The 16,257-nt window shown below is 42.8% G+C and overlaps 1 protein-coding gene across 6 annotated transcripts in view; it reads left to right on the forward strand.

The window, feature by feature from the left end:
• LRP1B (LDL receptor related protein 1B) overlaps positions 1-16,257 on the forward strand; it is a 2,177,452-nt gene that overhangs the window by 1,551,948 nt on the left and 609,247 nt on the right. For all 6 annotated transcript variants that reach the window (XM_082262163.1, XM_082262161.1, XM_082262165.1 and 3 more), the window contains exon 34: positions 15,714-15,839. In XM_082262163.1, coding sequence (XP_082118289.1) covers positions 15,714-15,839 — 126 coding nt within the window. The remainder of the gene's footprint in view (positions 1-15,713; positions 15,840-16,257) is intronic.

Genomic DNA, 16,257 nt, shown 5'->3' on the forward strand with positions numbered 1-16,257 from the left:
AGCATGATTTATATCTAAGCTTTCCCCATAAGAAACTGCTACTGTAATTCTAGATAAAAGAAACCTCCCTGCGTTAAAGAGCTTGTTGATAAAGGCCACTTGGTTAAAATAGGCACCACAATAAATTAAAAATCCAGCGTTCCTGAGTGGTTTTTCCATCTCCTCTGTATGTCATTGTAAGCCGGTCTAAGTAATACAAAAATATATAAAATCCCTCATCCCTTGCAGCTTTTCCAAAGCTAATGGGCTGAACTTCTGCTCTTAAAGTGGTATTAAACCCCTAACCAAAAAATTTATTATATTGCAGTTTACCAATCCTTAGATATGGTGGCTGCATTCGTTTTTTTTTTTTTTTTTTGGCTTTTTCTCTCTGTTTTTACCTGGTGATCTGGCCATTAACACACCTCCTGTATTAGAGTGCCCCCTCTCTAGATGAAGGAGCAACAGAGACACCTTAAGGCCCCTTTCACACGGGTGATCCGATCCACCTGTCAGTTTTTCAGACGGACCGGATCGGATCCTCCATGCATCCCTATGGGGCAGTGGATGTCAGCGGAGAGATCTCTGCTGACACTTGCTGCTATCCGATTCCGATCCTGTCCTTTAAATCCGGACAGATGGAAACCCTATTTTCCATCCGTCAGGAGGATGGGATGGGATCGGATGAGAACGGACAGGCGGTCCGTTCTCATCCGATCTCCCCATAGAGTAGAGCGGGGATCTGACAGCTCCGTCTCTACACACAGAGCGGGGACAGAGCTGTCATCCGCCTGCTCGGCAGGGGATCGGCGGATCGATCCCCCGCTGAGCAGAATGGACGCCGTGTGAAAGGGACTTAGACAGCAGCATTGTTAATCTGGGGAGGGGTAGATGGACTAGCAGATTTAAAGGATAACTCCACTTTCATGGGGAAATAAAAAACAATATAGTGTATACAATTGCAACCCAAATCATATTGTAATTGAATTTTATTAAAAAATACCTTTCCTATTCAGTCTGCAGCTGTTGTTTTTTCTGAAATTGTAATGCAATATGGCTACCTGGAGGTGTTCTGTACACAGAATGTATACTGACCACACCCCAGGAACATCATTTCCTGCTTGTATGATTGGCTCACCAATTTTCCCAGAAGTCTGCTTAAGATACAAATCAGATTTCTGGCATCTCTTGCACCAAAAATGTGAGATACTCCCAATAGGAGCACGTCTAAATGGATGCAGGCCCAGCAGATTTCCTCATTAGAGCCCTGCAACTGCCACAGCTGATAGATAATTATGAAACCACTCACATTAGACCCACTCAGCACAAAGGCACAGAGGAACAAACAGGGATTTCTTTAGAATAACAAAAGGTAGGAATCTGCAACAAAGTTTGCTACAATCCCTGCAATCCACATGGTTCACCCAGAGGGGATTGTCTTTTTCTCAACAAAAGTGGAGTTACGCTTTAAATGCACTAACAAATTTAAAGAAGGTTTTCACACAATTTACAAAGTTCATTTGGGCCAGCTCCCTCACTAACCTGTATGTGCGGTATAAGCTGTATATAGCTGTGTTTGGGGTTTCGAGCTGAGACTTTCTGCCTCATACACGGAACACAGATCAGTCTACAGCCGTGGTGCTCAGCCATTCAGAGGGAGCGATATATTCTATAAATGAATACCAAGCTTCCTCTGATTGGCTGACTCAGAGGACATCATCACTCCAGCTCTCTGACTCAGCCAATCAGTGGAAGCTTTGTATTTATTGATAAAATCCGCTCTGAATGGCTGAGCGCCTCGGCTGTAGACTGATCTGTGTTCCGGGTATGAGGAGGAAGTCTCAGCTCAAAACCCAGAACACAGTGTGGTAAATTGTGTGAAAACCTGGAGTTCTTCTGTAAGCCAAACTCCGGCTAACACTTTTTTAAACAAAAACACAAAAAAGAGAGTGCAAGCCGCCCTAGTGTAATTCGGCTTTAATATTGTAAAGTTAAAAACACTACAATGGTCAAACTCACATTGTATGAGGATAGATACAGCATAAGGATTCCACTGTGGCCGCACTCCTAAAACCACCTCAAGATCCTGACAGGGGAGGGAGAAGCCGTGGACATTCAACCTAGCTGCCCGGATCCTGGCAGTATATCCAAGGCTATCCACCACCACAATGCTCGACGTGCAGATCCTAATGCGCATCCGCCTGGTCCAGCCAGCGCTGCACTCCAAGAACACAGGAAACCATACAAGCAGGATACAGGGGGGAACCCACACAAGCAGGATACAGGGGGAAACCCACACAAGCAGGATACAGGGGGAAACCCACACAAGCAGGATACAGGGGGGAACCCACACAAGCAGGATACAGGGGGGAACCCACACAAGCAGGATACAGGGGAACCCACACAAGCAGGATACAGGGGAACCCACACAAGCAGGATACAGGGGAACCCACACAAGCAGGATACGGGGGGAACCCACACAAGCAGGATACAGGGGAACCCACACAAGCAGGATACAGGGGGAAACCCACACAAGCAGGATACAGGGGGGAACCCACACAAGCAGGATACAGGGGAACCCACACAAGCAGGATAAAGGGGGAACCCACACAAGCAGGATACAGGGGAACCCACACAAGCAGGATACAGGGGAACCCACACAAGCAGGATACAGGGGGAAACCCACACAAGCAGGATACAGGGGAACCCACACAAGCAGGATACAGGGGGGAACCCACACAAGCAGGATACAGGGGGGAACCCACACAAGCAGGATACAGGGGGGAACCCACACAAGCAGGATACAGGGGGAAACCCACACAAGCAGGATACAGGGGGGAACCCACACAAGCAGGATACAGGGGAACCCACACAAGCAGGATACAGGGGGGAACCCCCACAAGCAGGATACAGGGGAACCCACACAAGCAGGATACAGGGGAACCCACACAAGCAGGATACAGGGGAACCCACACAAGCAGGATACAGGGGGAAACCCACACAAGCAGGATACAGGGGGGAACCCACACAAGCAGGATACAGGGGGGAACCCACACAAGCAGGATACAGGGGGGAACCCACACAAGCAGGATACAGGGGGAAACCCACACAAGCAGGATACAGGGGGGAACCCACACAAGCAGGATACAGGGGGGAACCCACACAAGCAGGATACAGGGGAACTCACACAAGCAGGATACAGGGGGGGACCCACACAAGCAGGATACAGGGGAACCCACACAAGCAGGATACAGGGGAACCCACACAAGCAGGATACAGGGGGAAGAGAGTGTGGACATCACACAGTTGCCATTGCAACGCGTGACCTGAGGAAGGAGGGCACACCTCCAAAACGCATTGTCATTGCAGCTGTGTGACCTCCACACTCTCTTCCCTCACTATCCTGCTTGTGTGGGTTCATGTTTTCTCGGCTGGACTGGTGACTGTCAGTCGCTGCTCTCAGCTCTGAGAAGACAGAGAACTGAGCAATCAGCAGTCATGTGATCGCTCAGTTTAATTCTCAGTCTTAGAGCTGGCAGGGGACAACTGCAGCATCACAGCAATGCTGTAGCATAGAGGTGAGTATGTATGTTTGTTTTGTTAGTGACCTGATACATTTCCTTTAATAGCATTAAATTACAATATGGCTTGTCTAGCAATTGTATATGCTCTTTTTTTTTGCTATTTTTGGTCCACAAAAGTGGCATTATCCTTTAAGCTGTTTCTCTATCCTGACCCCCATTCACACATTGCAAACTGTGTTTTTGTTTCTTTTTTAATTCCCCATAAACAGTGAATTGTCGAGTGTTGATTAACCTCTCCGGATTCTTTTATTATTCATGATTCCCAGTTTTAGCACCACAAGGAAGCACAATAGATCAATGGATAAGACAGTTCTGGAAAAGCCGCTTGGCAGAGTGTCAATTTGTGACTTCAACTTTCTAAAGACCGTTATCAGTGTGCACGCATCCTGAGATCAAACATGCACTGCGGTTTGCATAATCTATGCCAGTTTAAATTCTGGTCTAATAGTTGCAGATACGCCACAGTTTAAATATAGATCACCTTTTTTTTCCTGGTTTAGTTACAATGATGCTGTTTAATCAGCTTGCCCTATATCCGAGAAGTATATTTTCTGTTGAGACTGATGAGCTTCCCGTGTGTTAGATATTTCTAGAACCTTAATATGTCTACAGATGGAATATCACTTGACAGGCTTATCCTATCTATGGAATGGAGTAAATGGATGGGCAATTAATAATTTTTAAAGAGGCATTCATACAGTAGCTGTAGTAATGGGGACCAGTAATTTCTAACAGCAGCCCTGCATCTGTTTGTGTTCCCTTTTTCAAACAGGCACTACCTGTAGAACATGGAGGAGAGCATCAAGCATGTGGTTGACTGTCTAGTTTATTTTTTTTACTTGTGCAGCACCCTCCTATTTAGTATTGTATTGAGTAAGCTGCTAGGCAAATTTAGTCAGCTCCTCTGTAATCAGAGTAGCAGAGGTTGATTGCATGAAGGTGTTCAGTGTCTCACAGGCTGCTTTTCTTCTACTGCTACTGCCCTGTCTTCTGGAGATTTCTAGAGGAGAGTTGGACAGACAGCCTAAATATTTGTGGGTCTCCAACAAATCCCTGGGGAGGTGTGCCCAGAAGGCAAAGGGAAAGCCTATTAATATTCTGAGTTCCAGGGTCCAGCTTTGTGGGGGAGACTCCTGTGCTGGGAGCTCTGCCCCATGGCAGAAAGAGAGACAGGGGAAGCCTAAGGATTCTTTTTGGAGATATAGAGGTCCCAGCTGGGCTTAACTGGGGGGGCTTAGTTGAGACCGCCTGGATCAGAGTTTGGATAGAGCCTGGAAAGCAGGTGAGAGAAAGCTCCACTATTCTGGGACTGAGTGAGTACTGTATTTTCTGGCGTATAAGACTACTTTTGAACCTCAAAAATATCCCCCAAAAATGGGGGGTCGTCTTATACGCCGAGTATAATATCTCCAAGGTAACCTAAGTATAAGTATTACCGGTAGATGAAAATTAGGGGGGTCGTCTTATACGCCCAGTAGTCTTATACGCCAGAAAATACGGTACTTGATCCTGCTACACAGTGTAGTAGTGACTGTAGGGTGTTTTACCATCCTTATTGTCCAGTGCAGTCAGGAGGAGTTGTCCAAGACAGCCAGGAGCATGCTATACTGCCTAAGTGTACCCAATGCAGCCAGGAGCTGTTTAAATACAGCCAAGAGTTGTACAAGTGAGCAAAAAGATAGTACAATGCAGCCTAAGGTTGTGCAATACAGCCTGCATTTGTGTACAGAGAAGCCAGAAGCCTAGCAGTCCTCAAATCCTATAGTTCTACAATTTGGGATAGCCCATGATCCCTATCCCTACCCAAAATCCTTGTCAATAAAAATAAACCCCTAGACTAATTTTTGAGTCAAAAGAAGAATGCTAAAAATACCATGTGCCTGTCTGTGCATACTGTGACTGAAGGAAAATAGGTCCAAATTACCAGCGGCTCCTGTGGGGGTAGCACTACACTTGGGAATAAAAAGTCACTTCCCATGTTTCAGGGGAATCACAAATTCTCCTATTCAAATTTCTCCCAATAAAATCCTCAAAAAGACATCACCCAGATTGAGCCTGAGTTGTGAGTGAGTGGACCTTTGTTTGTTGCAGACAGCCTCTGTACTAACAAGGGAGACCTGGGCATATTCTTAGCTGTCCTACTAAAGTTTTGTTATTTTATAGGAGGCTGCCATTTTATGTTGTTTGATTTTCAAAATATGGGTTAGCAATAATTCTTCATTTTTTCAGTGTTTTGCCCTCCCCCTAGGGGAGAAAATACATAATGGACGTTGTACCGTTCCTATGTGCTTTGTAAATCTAGCTATGAGATTGGGCACCCCCTCTCCTTTTGAGGATGTCCAACAACATAGCTAACAAGGAGACAGCTGCTTTAAAACCGGAACTTGTCTCGGCTTCAAGCACTTGCCTAAGACAAGCTGAGGCAAGAGGAATGCAGAGGTACAGAAAGTTGACACTCATTTCTCCTGCCACTGTTTGTCTTGGGCAAGTGGTTGAAACCAACATAAGTGCAAGTTATCAAGCATCTACCTCCTTGATAGCAACGTTATTGAATGGCTGTGGACATAGAAGACATAGCTAACAAGGAGGCAGCTGCTTGACAACTGGCACTTGTCTCAACTTCAAGCACTTGCCCAAGACAAGTTGTGGCAAGATGAATGCAGAGGGATGGGAGGCTGACATGCATTTCTCTTGCCACCGTTTGTCTTGGGCATTTGCTTGAGAAGACAAGTGCAAGTCATAAAGCCCCTATCTCCTGGTTAGGTGCATTGTCGGATGGCCGTGGAGCGAGGCGGGGATGCACCATGTCTGACTTCATAGCTAAGCTTACAAAGTATATAGGAATATGGGAAAAAGTACTACATACAATATAATGTTTTTTGGCGATCAGAAGACTAAAAAAAATGAAGTGAGAGTTTTTCTTTATTTTGTTTCAACTCACAATTTTGTGGCATGTGTTGGTTGAAAATTTCAATATACTTTTTTATGCAACAAGGCCCACTGCTAAAAATAGCAGTGCAAAACACTTGTCAATGCACCCTACAAACTAATATTAAATTGATTCGACAGCAGAAGTAAAAATGCATGTAAATGCATGAAAATGCATACAGAATAGTTTGAATTCAGCCTTACTATAGATGTTCCTTGGCTGCTATTCAAAATAGTGAATAGTCATGCATTGAAACACTCATTAACCCATGTGTTAAAATACATTGTAGCAATGTATAGTTTACCGCAACACGCTTTTTTTTTTTCAAAAACATTATGCTATTGCTTTGTATTGTGACATCAGAAATGCATTTCATTCATCCTAAAATGTACACTTTACAGCTTCAAGAGTGATGCTCCGTAGTTTAGTGATTTAGGAAGTGGCGTAGAGTTAATCACTATTTTAATGATAAAAGTTTTGTGGAGACAGCAAACCTTTACTAGGCTAAGTAACAGGTTCACATTATAGGAGGAACTATAGACAGACTGTACTTCTTGTGCTTCATGACTTTGCTGATTTTCCACCAGAACCCATAGAAATACTCAGTATTTATTGGTATGTGGAAGTATGATGCTCCCATTGCATTACTTTAAACTTGCGCTGGTTGCCAGAGTACCATCTTCAGATTCCTGCATTCATAAAATTAAAAGTTTGGGCAATCTGCCAGCCTATTAGGGCAACAATGGAACATAGGGAAGATAAGTACAATCTGTCTATGGTGCCTCCTATAAAGCAAACCTGTAGGCAGGTGCAGTCTACTTTCTCCACTGCAGGTGGTGCTCTTCTGCAGTGGCACTGTTGTTGGAGAAAAACTCAAGAGTAACAGGGTTCCTCTATGGTTTTCTGGGTCACTGGGGAAGCTATCCTGTTGAATGCTGCCACCCCATGTGACTCTGGTGGCCATCTTGGGTCAGGCAGAGCCTATTTAGGGCCCTGGCTCCTGGGGTTGGTGCACATTTTGCGAGTGGGCTGTGTAGGAAAAAGTACCCCACCTGTTAGGGACAGTACTAGCGGAAATATTCCTGACAAAGAGGGAAACATTTTCTTGATTGAGCACGAGATGGCCAGGACACATTGTGCTCTCTTTACAGGTGCTCTCAGTCCTGCTGAGTATTGCTCTATTCACATTGCTGGAAACCTTGAGTGTATCTGGTTGGCAGTCTTCCCCTTTATTGTGAACCTTTGCTGCATTACTTCAATACTATCTCTATTGTACCCGACCTTTAAGTGGACATTGGTATGGAAATCTCATTATTAGGGTCTAAAAGAGATAAAAATCCTGGGTAGGAGTCGATCAGCTAGCCCTCACCCAAAAATGTATTCTCTTTTTGCCAGAATTAGCCTTTCAGCTATCTAAAAAAGAGTGCTGTGTTCCTTTAAATAAAGCACTGATGTCTACGCCAATTGACAGTTAACAGCAGATAGTTTGCGCTTTATCAAATGGGGGAATTGGACTGTCTGCTTCTCTAATAATCCAGTAATAAACCTTTCCTTCGAGGTCTGGAGTGTAACAGAGTGGTTTTATCACTTGTCATTGACCATAGAATGTACCTGCCTGGCACCATTCCCACCATGCTGGCCTCAGACTGACCTCAAACAGGGTGAGATATTGGAAAAAAATCCTCTGTGATTGCACAGCACAGAGGAAGAAAACTCTCAAGTCTATAAATATACTGTGTTTGTATATATATATATACAATATATATTTTACTCATACCTTTCGATATACATTATAGTAGGATATTTCACTAGTATCAGCCAAATCATGTTATGTTCATATTCATTATATATGGCACAGCTTTCTATAAAATCACCTTTCATTTTATTTAGTTGTAATGTGTTGGCTCAATGATGGCCTATAAGAATTGAATCATCTCCAGGTAAATCTATCTTCTATATGACAAAAGTTGCTGAGATTTTATTGTCACTGTAGAGAGTTCCGTCTCACTGTAAAGATACAACTTTGATCTTTAAAGCTGAACTCCTCCAGCCATACATTCAGTTTTTCACAATTGTATATGTAGCACTACTCCCTTGGGAGCTGCTTGAAGTGGGTTCCCCTGGGTTACCCATAGCAACAACATGCAAATCATTAGTACTTTAGGTTCTTGGCTCAGTCAGAAAACAGTCTAGGGGATTAGCTTTTTTGTTGTTTATTGTAGAACTTGGGAAGGGAGAAGGGATGAGTGGGATACTCCAACTAGATGAACTATGCACAACTTGAGGACTTCTAGCTATGTTGAATGCTGCAAGGCCGCTGCTTCACCTTGCTCAGACAGCAGGAGGAGAGACAGCCGTCACCCTTTTCCTGGGACTCTGCTTCCCACCAAAGATGCCCTATCACATGTGCCCTTGGCTTTTATGGTCAATCCCAGGATGCACTGCAGTGGTGCCTTCCCACTGGGACTGCCACAAAAGCCCGTTTGTCACTGGCCAGGTTTCCTCCACTGTCCAACAGGCTCCCCTATTGGATACAGTGGGGACACTCCCTCAGACCAAATGACTCACACCTGGACACATGTAACAGGCATAACTAACAGATCAGGCTCCCCTGATAAGCAGAATGGAGCAACAATGCTTTTAACCTAGCACCTATCTAGGAGGGTGCTACATACAGGTTCCACTTCTGTACTGAAATTGCTAATTGTGCTGCACACTGTGAGCTTCACACAATGTGCATTATAAGCTACAGCAAGTCAGATAGAGTTCACCTCATTTCCTGGCTGGAGAATGTTCAGCATCATATAGCACTATACACCCCTGTTGTTCCTTTATTGGATTTCAGTTCTTTTATTCATGGAGAACACATGTAGGCATTATCTAGAGTGGCCTTGTGGACATATTTGGGTACTGATGTGAACCTGCTCCCCCCCCCCCCCCCCATACACATACACACACACACACACACGCCCCATTGGCCTTTGTAGCCAGGCATTTCTGGCCACGTAAGTGAATGGACCATGTGATGTCAGTGGTTGCTGAGGACACGATGGGTGCAAACATTGCTGCTTACTTAGCGTACATTGACAGCAGGAAGCTGTCCCGTTTACCCACACAGAACTCCCTAAATGTTCATTGTTCAGACAAATGTCCAAACAGCCAACATTCAGTCTGAACTTAAGTTCAGACCAAACACAAAGCTCATTCCTACCAGTAGCAGCTAATCCTCCAGACTGACTACAACCCATCAAGGCATTTTGATATTTGCATAAGTTCTCCCAAGTGCCAGCCCACTGCTTGCATAAGGGCTTTTGAATACAGAGGCAAAGTGCTGTGTAAGGGGGGGGGGGGGGTACACACTCCACAAGCTGACTGTGTAATGAAAGCAATTTGGCGGCTGTACAGAAGAAGCTAATGGAGCATGATCTGCACACTAATATCGTATATGGAAGACACTTTAAAACAAAGTGTTGAGCTAAAAAGATGTCTTTTTGCTGACGACATGCATCGGGCGGAGCCTCTTAGTGACGTCATTATGCACCGGAATAGAGCCTGACTTATAATTGGATTGTCAGCCGGGATTTTTTAAAATATGGATTTTATACCTATTGATTTAGGTGTGATTTTAATATAATACATTTGGGTTTTAATATACTACACAATGAGGAGTGTTTATCTCTTTGTTTCCAAATGGATTGGAGCCATTAGAGAGCTGAAGGAGGCTACTCAGTGCTTGGTTCAGATGTCATGTCAGAGAGGTGTCACAGCAACTGGCTAATATCATTGAGCTCATACTGACCGCTGTGAATAAGGGGGTCACTGTGGTCTGGTAAGCCCGCATTGTTACCACTTCTTGGGTGTTGGTGAATCCTTTTGGCACATTTTGGAAATGATGAAGATTTCAGACTGATGCACATTTAAAATGAGACTTTTCTTGGTTCTGGGATTCTTTATGGACTTTTTTTCACCTTTAATCAATGATTATATGTGTTTTTTTGCCCTTTTTAAAATGTTTAAATGAATTATGATGAACTAATATATACTCAGTTTTTTTTTTAGCTCAACAGTTTGCTTTATAGTGTTTTAGTAGAAGAGATGTCTTCTATTAGTGGTTGCAGCTGTTTTGATTTGTGCATCATCTGCACGGTTTCCATTTTTTTTTTAATATTAAATGGAAGACAGGTGATATATAAGGGGTCTAAAAGAACATAAGATAAACTGTCTTAACCACTTAAGCCCCGGAGGATTTGGCTGCTAAACGACCAGAGGGTATTTTGCGATTCGGCACTGCGTGACTTTAACGGACAATTGCGCGGTCGTGCGACGCTGTACCTAAACGAAGTTGGCGTCCTTTTTTTCCCACAAACAGAGCTTTCTTTTGGCGGTATTTGATCACCTGTGCGATTTTTTGATCACGCGCTATAAACAAAAAAAGAGCGTAAATTTTGCAAAAATAGCAATATTTTTCCCTTTTTTTTATATGAAATTCCCCAAAAAAAAAATGTAAAAATCAAAATTTTTTAATATTTTCGGCCAATTTGTTTTATGCTACCTATGTTTGGTAAAAAAAATCGCAAAAAGCGTATTTTGATTGGTTTGCGCAAAAGTTATTGCGTTTACTAACAAAGGGAAAGATTTTTGTCATTTTTGTTGTTTTTTTTTTTAACGCGTAATGGCGGCGATCTGCGATTTTTTTTGCGGTACTGCGACATTGCGGCGGACAGATCGGACCCTTGACTGACATTTTAGACACTTTTGGGGTTACCAGTGACATTTCTACAGTAATCAGTGCTATATATATGCACTGTTACTGTAAAAATACACTGGTAGTGAAGGGGTTAACTTTATTTGAGAGGGAGGGGCTGTGTGTGTCCCTAGGGGCGTGATTCTAACTGTGATTGGCTGTGGCTTCAACTGTATGCAGAGTGATCAATGGATCTACATAGTAGATCCATGTGATCATCTCTCATACAGAGAGGAGAATGACAGGCAGCTTGTTTACACAAGCTGCCTGACTTTCTCCCTCTCCCCCGCCGATCGCAGAGTGGCCGGCGGCGATCGGGTCCGCCGGTCACATGCGCGGGGGGGTCTGTGACCACGCGGGAGCGGGAGCGCGCCTCCGGCGGCGCGCGCTCGCTCCCTAAACCCTCACAGGCGAGCGACGTAGACCTACGTCACTTTGCCTGTGAGGGGCTGACCGCCGCCGTAGATAGTCGTGCGGCGGTCGGCAAGTGGTTAAAAATAATATATCACATAAAAAAGGTCAAAAAATAAAGTTACCCCAAACACTTAAAATCCCCTCCCAAAAAAATTCCCAATATTTTGCTCCATACACATGATATTATTTTAGGACCCTGACTTGTTAGGATTATTATTTATTTATGTAATTAAATAGCGCTGTCAATTTACACAGCACTTTACATATATATTGGACATTCACATCAGTCCCTGCCGTCAAGGAGCTTACAATCTAAAGTCCCTAACTCACATTCATATATAGTAAGGCCACTTTAGACAGGAGCCAATCCCCCAACCAGCATGTCTTAGCAGTTTGGTAGGAAACTGAGGCATCCATAGGAATCCAAGGAATCCAATGGAGGCACAAGGAGAACATAAAAATAAAAATAAATCTTAACAATGTAAGCTGGGAATATCCTTAATAAAATGCATCAATACTGTATACAGAGTGCAAGCACCAATGTGATCCCACATGATGCTGATCCTGATTAAGGTGCTAAGTATGATAACATCAAAAATGAAAGTGCATAAACATTAAAAAAAAGTCCATCAGTGGTTCAAAAAGTTGATATGCAAAAAACCTAATTCCTTGTGCTCTTCACACTCCATGTAAAATGTGATTGCCTTGTGCACACTCCCACTATGTGGTTATGCATATCTCACAACTTTTTGAGATGGGGACGAGGGACATCTTTTAGCAAAAGTATGTAGACACAAAGCACCCTCCCCCCCACCACGCCCCCTTAAAGGAGAATTATACAAAGCAAGTCTTTAAACACATGGATGAATGAGTTTGGGGTGGAGGAACTTGACTGGCTTACACAGAGTCCTGACCTCAATCCAATAGAACACCTTTTGGGATGAATTAGAGAGGAGACTGTGAGCCTCCTAAACCTTGTGGACAGCCTTCCCAGAAGAGTTGAAGCTGTTATAGCTGCAAAGGGTGGGCCAACTCAATATTGAACCCTACAGACTAAGACTGGGATGCAAATAAAGTTCATGCGCGTGTAAAGGCAGGCGTCCCAATACTTTTGGTAGTATAATGTATGTGACCTGAGTGTGCCTGTTTTTTTTTACATTTGTTGCAAATTCACAATGGGGTTGATTTACTAAAACTGGAAAGTGCAACATCTGGTGCAGCTGTGTATGTTAGCCAGTCAGCTTCTAACGTCAGCTTATTCAATAAACTTTGACAAAATAAACTGAATGCTGATTGGTTTCTATGCAGTGCTGCACCAGATTTCGCACTCTCCAGTTTTAGTAAATCAACCCCACTGTTTATACTATAGAAATGTTTACAATATGATCATAATAATAATAATAATAGTTTTAATAATAACAGTAATAAAATGATTTTACCATTTGAGCAATCCATTGGAGTACACACATTGATTTGCATACATCTGCCATCAGTTTCCTATTTTTTGTGTGAGATTGAATTTTATTCGGTATCCTTATAAACAACAAAACTGAAACATACATCCTAAAAAGGTCAGGCCAGGAATAAATGACTTAAACAGGGTATCCCATGAATTTTAAATCCAGAATTAATGACAAATGACTACTTAGAAGCTCCTTGTTTAATGTTGGGTACATTTAAATTGAATGAAATTGTTATCTCCTTCTGAAGAATATATTGGCAAAATCATCAATATAAGAGACAAGCCCATTAACAGTATCACTGCAGGTACCTTAAAAGCTCCATTAGTATGAAAAATGTGCAGTTTAGTGGTGTTTAAGGTGGTTCCTTTGCTGCCTCTCCTGGATTCCAGAGTACAATTAGGCACTTCATTATTCAATGTGACACCGGACGCAGGAGGATAGGAAGGCTGTTTGTTAGACGAGTAGACCATAGTGTTCAAGAGACAACTTTATTCAAGCAGCAGAGGACAGTGATAAATAGTAAAAATAATATAGGAAAAGCTTAAGCACAGTGGGAAAAATGTAAATACACATACCATTAAAGAGCTATCACAGGCAACAAGTGAAGAAAACTGGTCAGCCATTAAACATGTTAAGCAAATGCTGCAACTATGCTAAAATTAGCTTATTTAGTTTGACTTAAAGTGACTGTAAACCCTTACATAAACTCATTGAAGCGGCTAGCCTCAGATTCAGATGGATTAAACAAATCCACTTATATGAGTTGTACCTATTTACCTGTAGCCCTCTTTTCTCTACTGCCTCCTCAAGCACACATTTTACACAGCATTTCTGAGCTACAGGAGGCAAGGGGCAGGGATCTAATGTCAAGGCCTGTACACACGTACCGATTGTCGGCCGAAAATGTTCAGCCGCCGAACGATCGGCCGATTTTGGGCTTGTTAGTATGATGCTTCCGACAGCCGACAGCGCACTTTCGGCCGAAAGGAATCTGTCGTGCAAGCATTAAATTTTTTGTTGGCCAACACCAGAACGGCCGATTGTTCGCCAGTCAGTACAGAATTCGGCCGACAGACAGCAGATTTGCAATACTGGGCATGCTCAGAAAAGAAAAAAGACAAGGAAAGTTAACCATCACATGACATCACTTCTGCAGTCGGCTGTTGTTGGCCGACAAAATTCGTGTGCAGTCTTTTGCAGTTTTCAACAGACAAGACAGCCCTCGGACAAAAGACGGCCGATCGTTCGGCCAACGATCGGTACGTGTGTACGGGGCTTTACACGCTGCACAGCACTGAGCAGAGAGCTGAGTGTAATATGAGACCAGAGTGGAGGGAAGGGACACACCCCCTTCCCCCCTCTACACAGCTGGCTGGTGGTACGCTGGCAGAAGAGGATGAACTGATGTCAGACACAGCTACCGTTGGTTCAGGTGCAAAAAGAAGAGCCAAGACAAGGTCAGACAGTCCAGGTCAGCAACTAGAAGGCAGATCACATGAGCGTGCATCACTGAAGCCTTGTACCAAAAACGAGCGTGCATCCCTAAGGCCTTGTAACAAAAATGAGCGCGCATCACAGGCATCGCACAGGCGTCCCGCGATTTGCAATGATTTCCGGATCGCGGGCAGAATCGCAGTGATTCTGCACGTGATCCGCTGCGCCCACATGTGAAAGTAGCCTAAGGCCTTGTAACAAAAATAAACAAACAAAACTCAAGGTGCTGCAACCCTTATGACCCAGACCTGAAGAAGTTAATGCACTCCCGGGTGCCAGGCTGAAGCTTCCACAAGCCATTAGAGCACACATTCCAAGTACATCACAGCTATGATTAAGGCCGCTCCAGGCTGAACTGAGTCAGTATTTTTTTGTATACTGGAATCTTTTATCTTGCATCGTAAATAAAGAATATTTTATCTCTGCATCTCCATTGGATTGCCAACATTACCTGTACTGTAACAAAAATGACTGTCATCCCTGAGACCTTTTCCCAAAAATATCTGTCATCACTGAGCTCTTGTATGGAAAATGAGTGTTCTTCACTGAAACCATTCCAAAAAAAAATGATTGTGCATTTTTGGAAATGTAGACATTTCAATCCAAAAGTCACGTTTTAAGTGTAAATGGAGTCTTTTTTTGCTAAATCTTTTTTTTCGGCTAAGTAAAACTTTACTTTCTGCATTGCTTTATTCTGCTCTACAACGCTGTGATCTTGTTTCCCATGTGACAGATTTGCTTTGTTTTGATGTCAGGGTGTTTGCAGCAGCATTGTGCTCTAGGAAAGCATTGCACAGCATTAACGTTTACTTGGTTATAGAGAAAAAAAAATCTACCTGTCCCCTGTGTCCTTTTATTTTTTGACATATTTATTGCCTTTGTCTGCAGAGTGACAAAATACAGAATTGTTGACTGTAGCTTTGTGATGACATAATTGAGAGAGTTTTCCTAAATATATTTTATATTTATTAATTGGTTCTCTTGATAGTGGACTCCCTGTAAGCATTACTTAAAAAACATTTTTTTTTTAAGTATATTATTGTTATTTGCTTTAATAGTATGAAATATATTTACCGTAAATGTCTTTTTTTATATATCTTATCTAGGTAGCAATCCCTGCCAGATGAACAATGGTGGGTGTTCCCAGCTGTGCTTACCGACCTCTGAAACCACTCGAACATGCATGTGCACCATTGGCTACAACCTTCGGAAAAATCGAATGTCCTGTCAAGGTGAACATTGTAGCTTTTATTTATCTCTCCGTGTTGTCGAGAAGGCAGGCTTGGTAATGTCAAAAATAGCCCAACGGGACATTATTTTCATTATTAATTTTGGTGGAACGATGAGTATATATGAGAGGACAATTATCCAAAAACGTATTAAAAAAAAAAATAAAATAAAAAAATAATAATAATAATATGAACACCATTGCCAAAAATGTTCTTATGTAGTGACTGTGTATATTTGTGAACCATAAGCCCCAAACTTCTCCTATCTAAGACTTTTTTTTATCACAACTGTCACTTTTTTTTTTAGATCTGATCGATATACATGTAGATTTAGGCTCCGTTCACACGAGTGCAACTCTAAAGTCATGCGATTTCCAGTGCGACTTTCATGCAACTTAAATGTGATTTATTACACTCTATG

Source organism: Pelophylax lessonae (assembly GCF_965119305.1).
Source record: "Pelophylax lessonae genome assembly, chromosome: 6".
In the NCBI taxonomy this organism is placed as follows: Eukaryota; Metazoa; Chordata; class Amphibia; order Anura; family Ranidae; genus Pelophylax; species Pelophylax lessonae.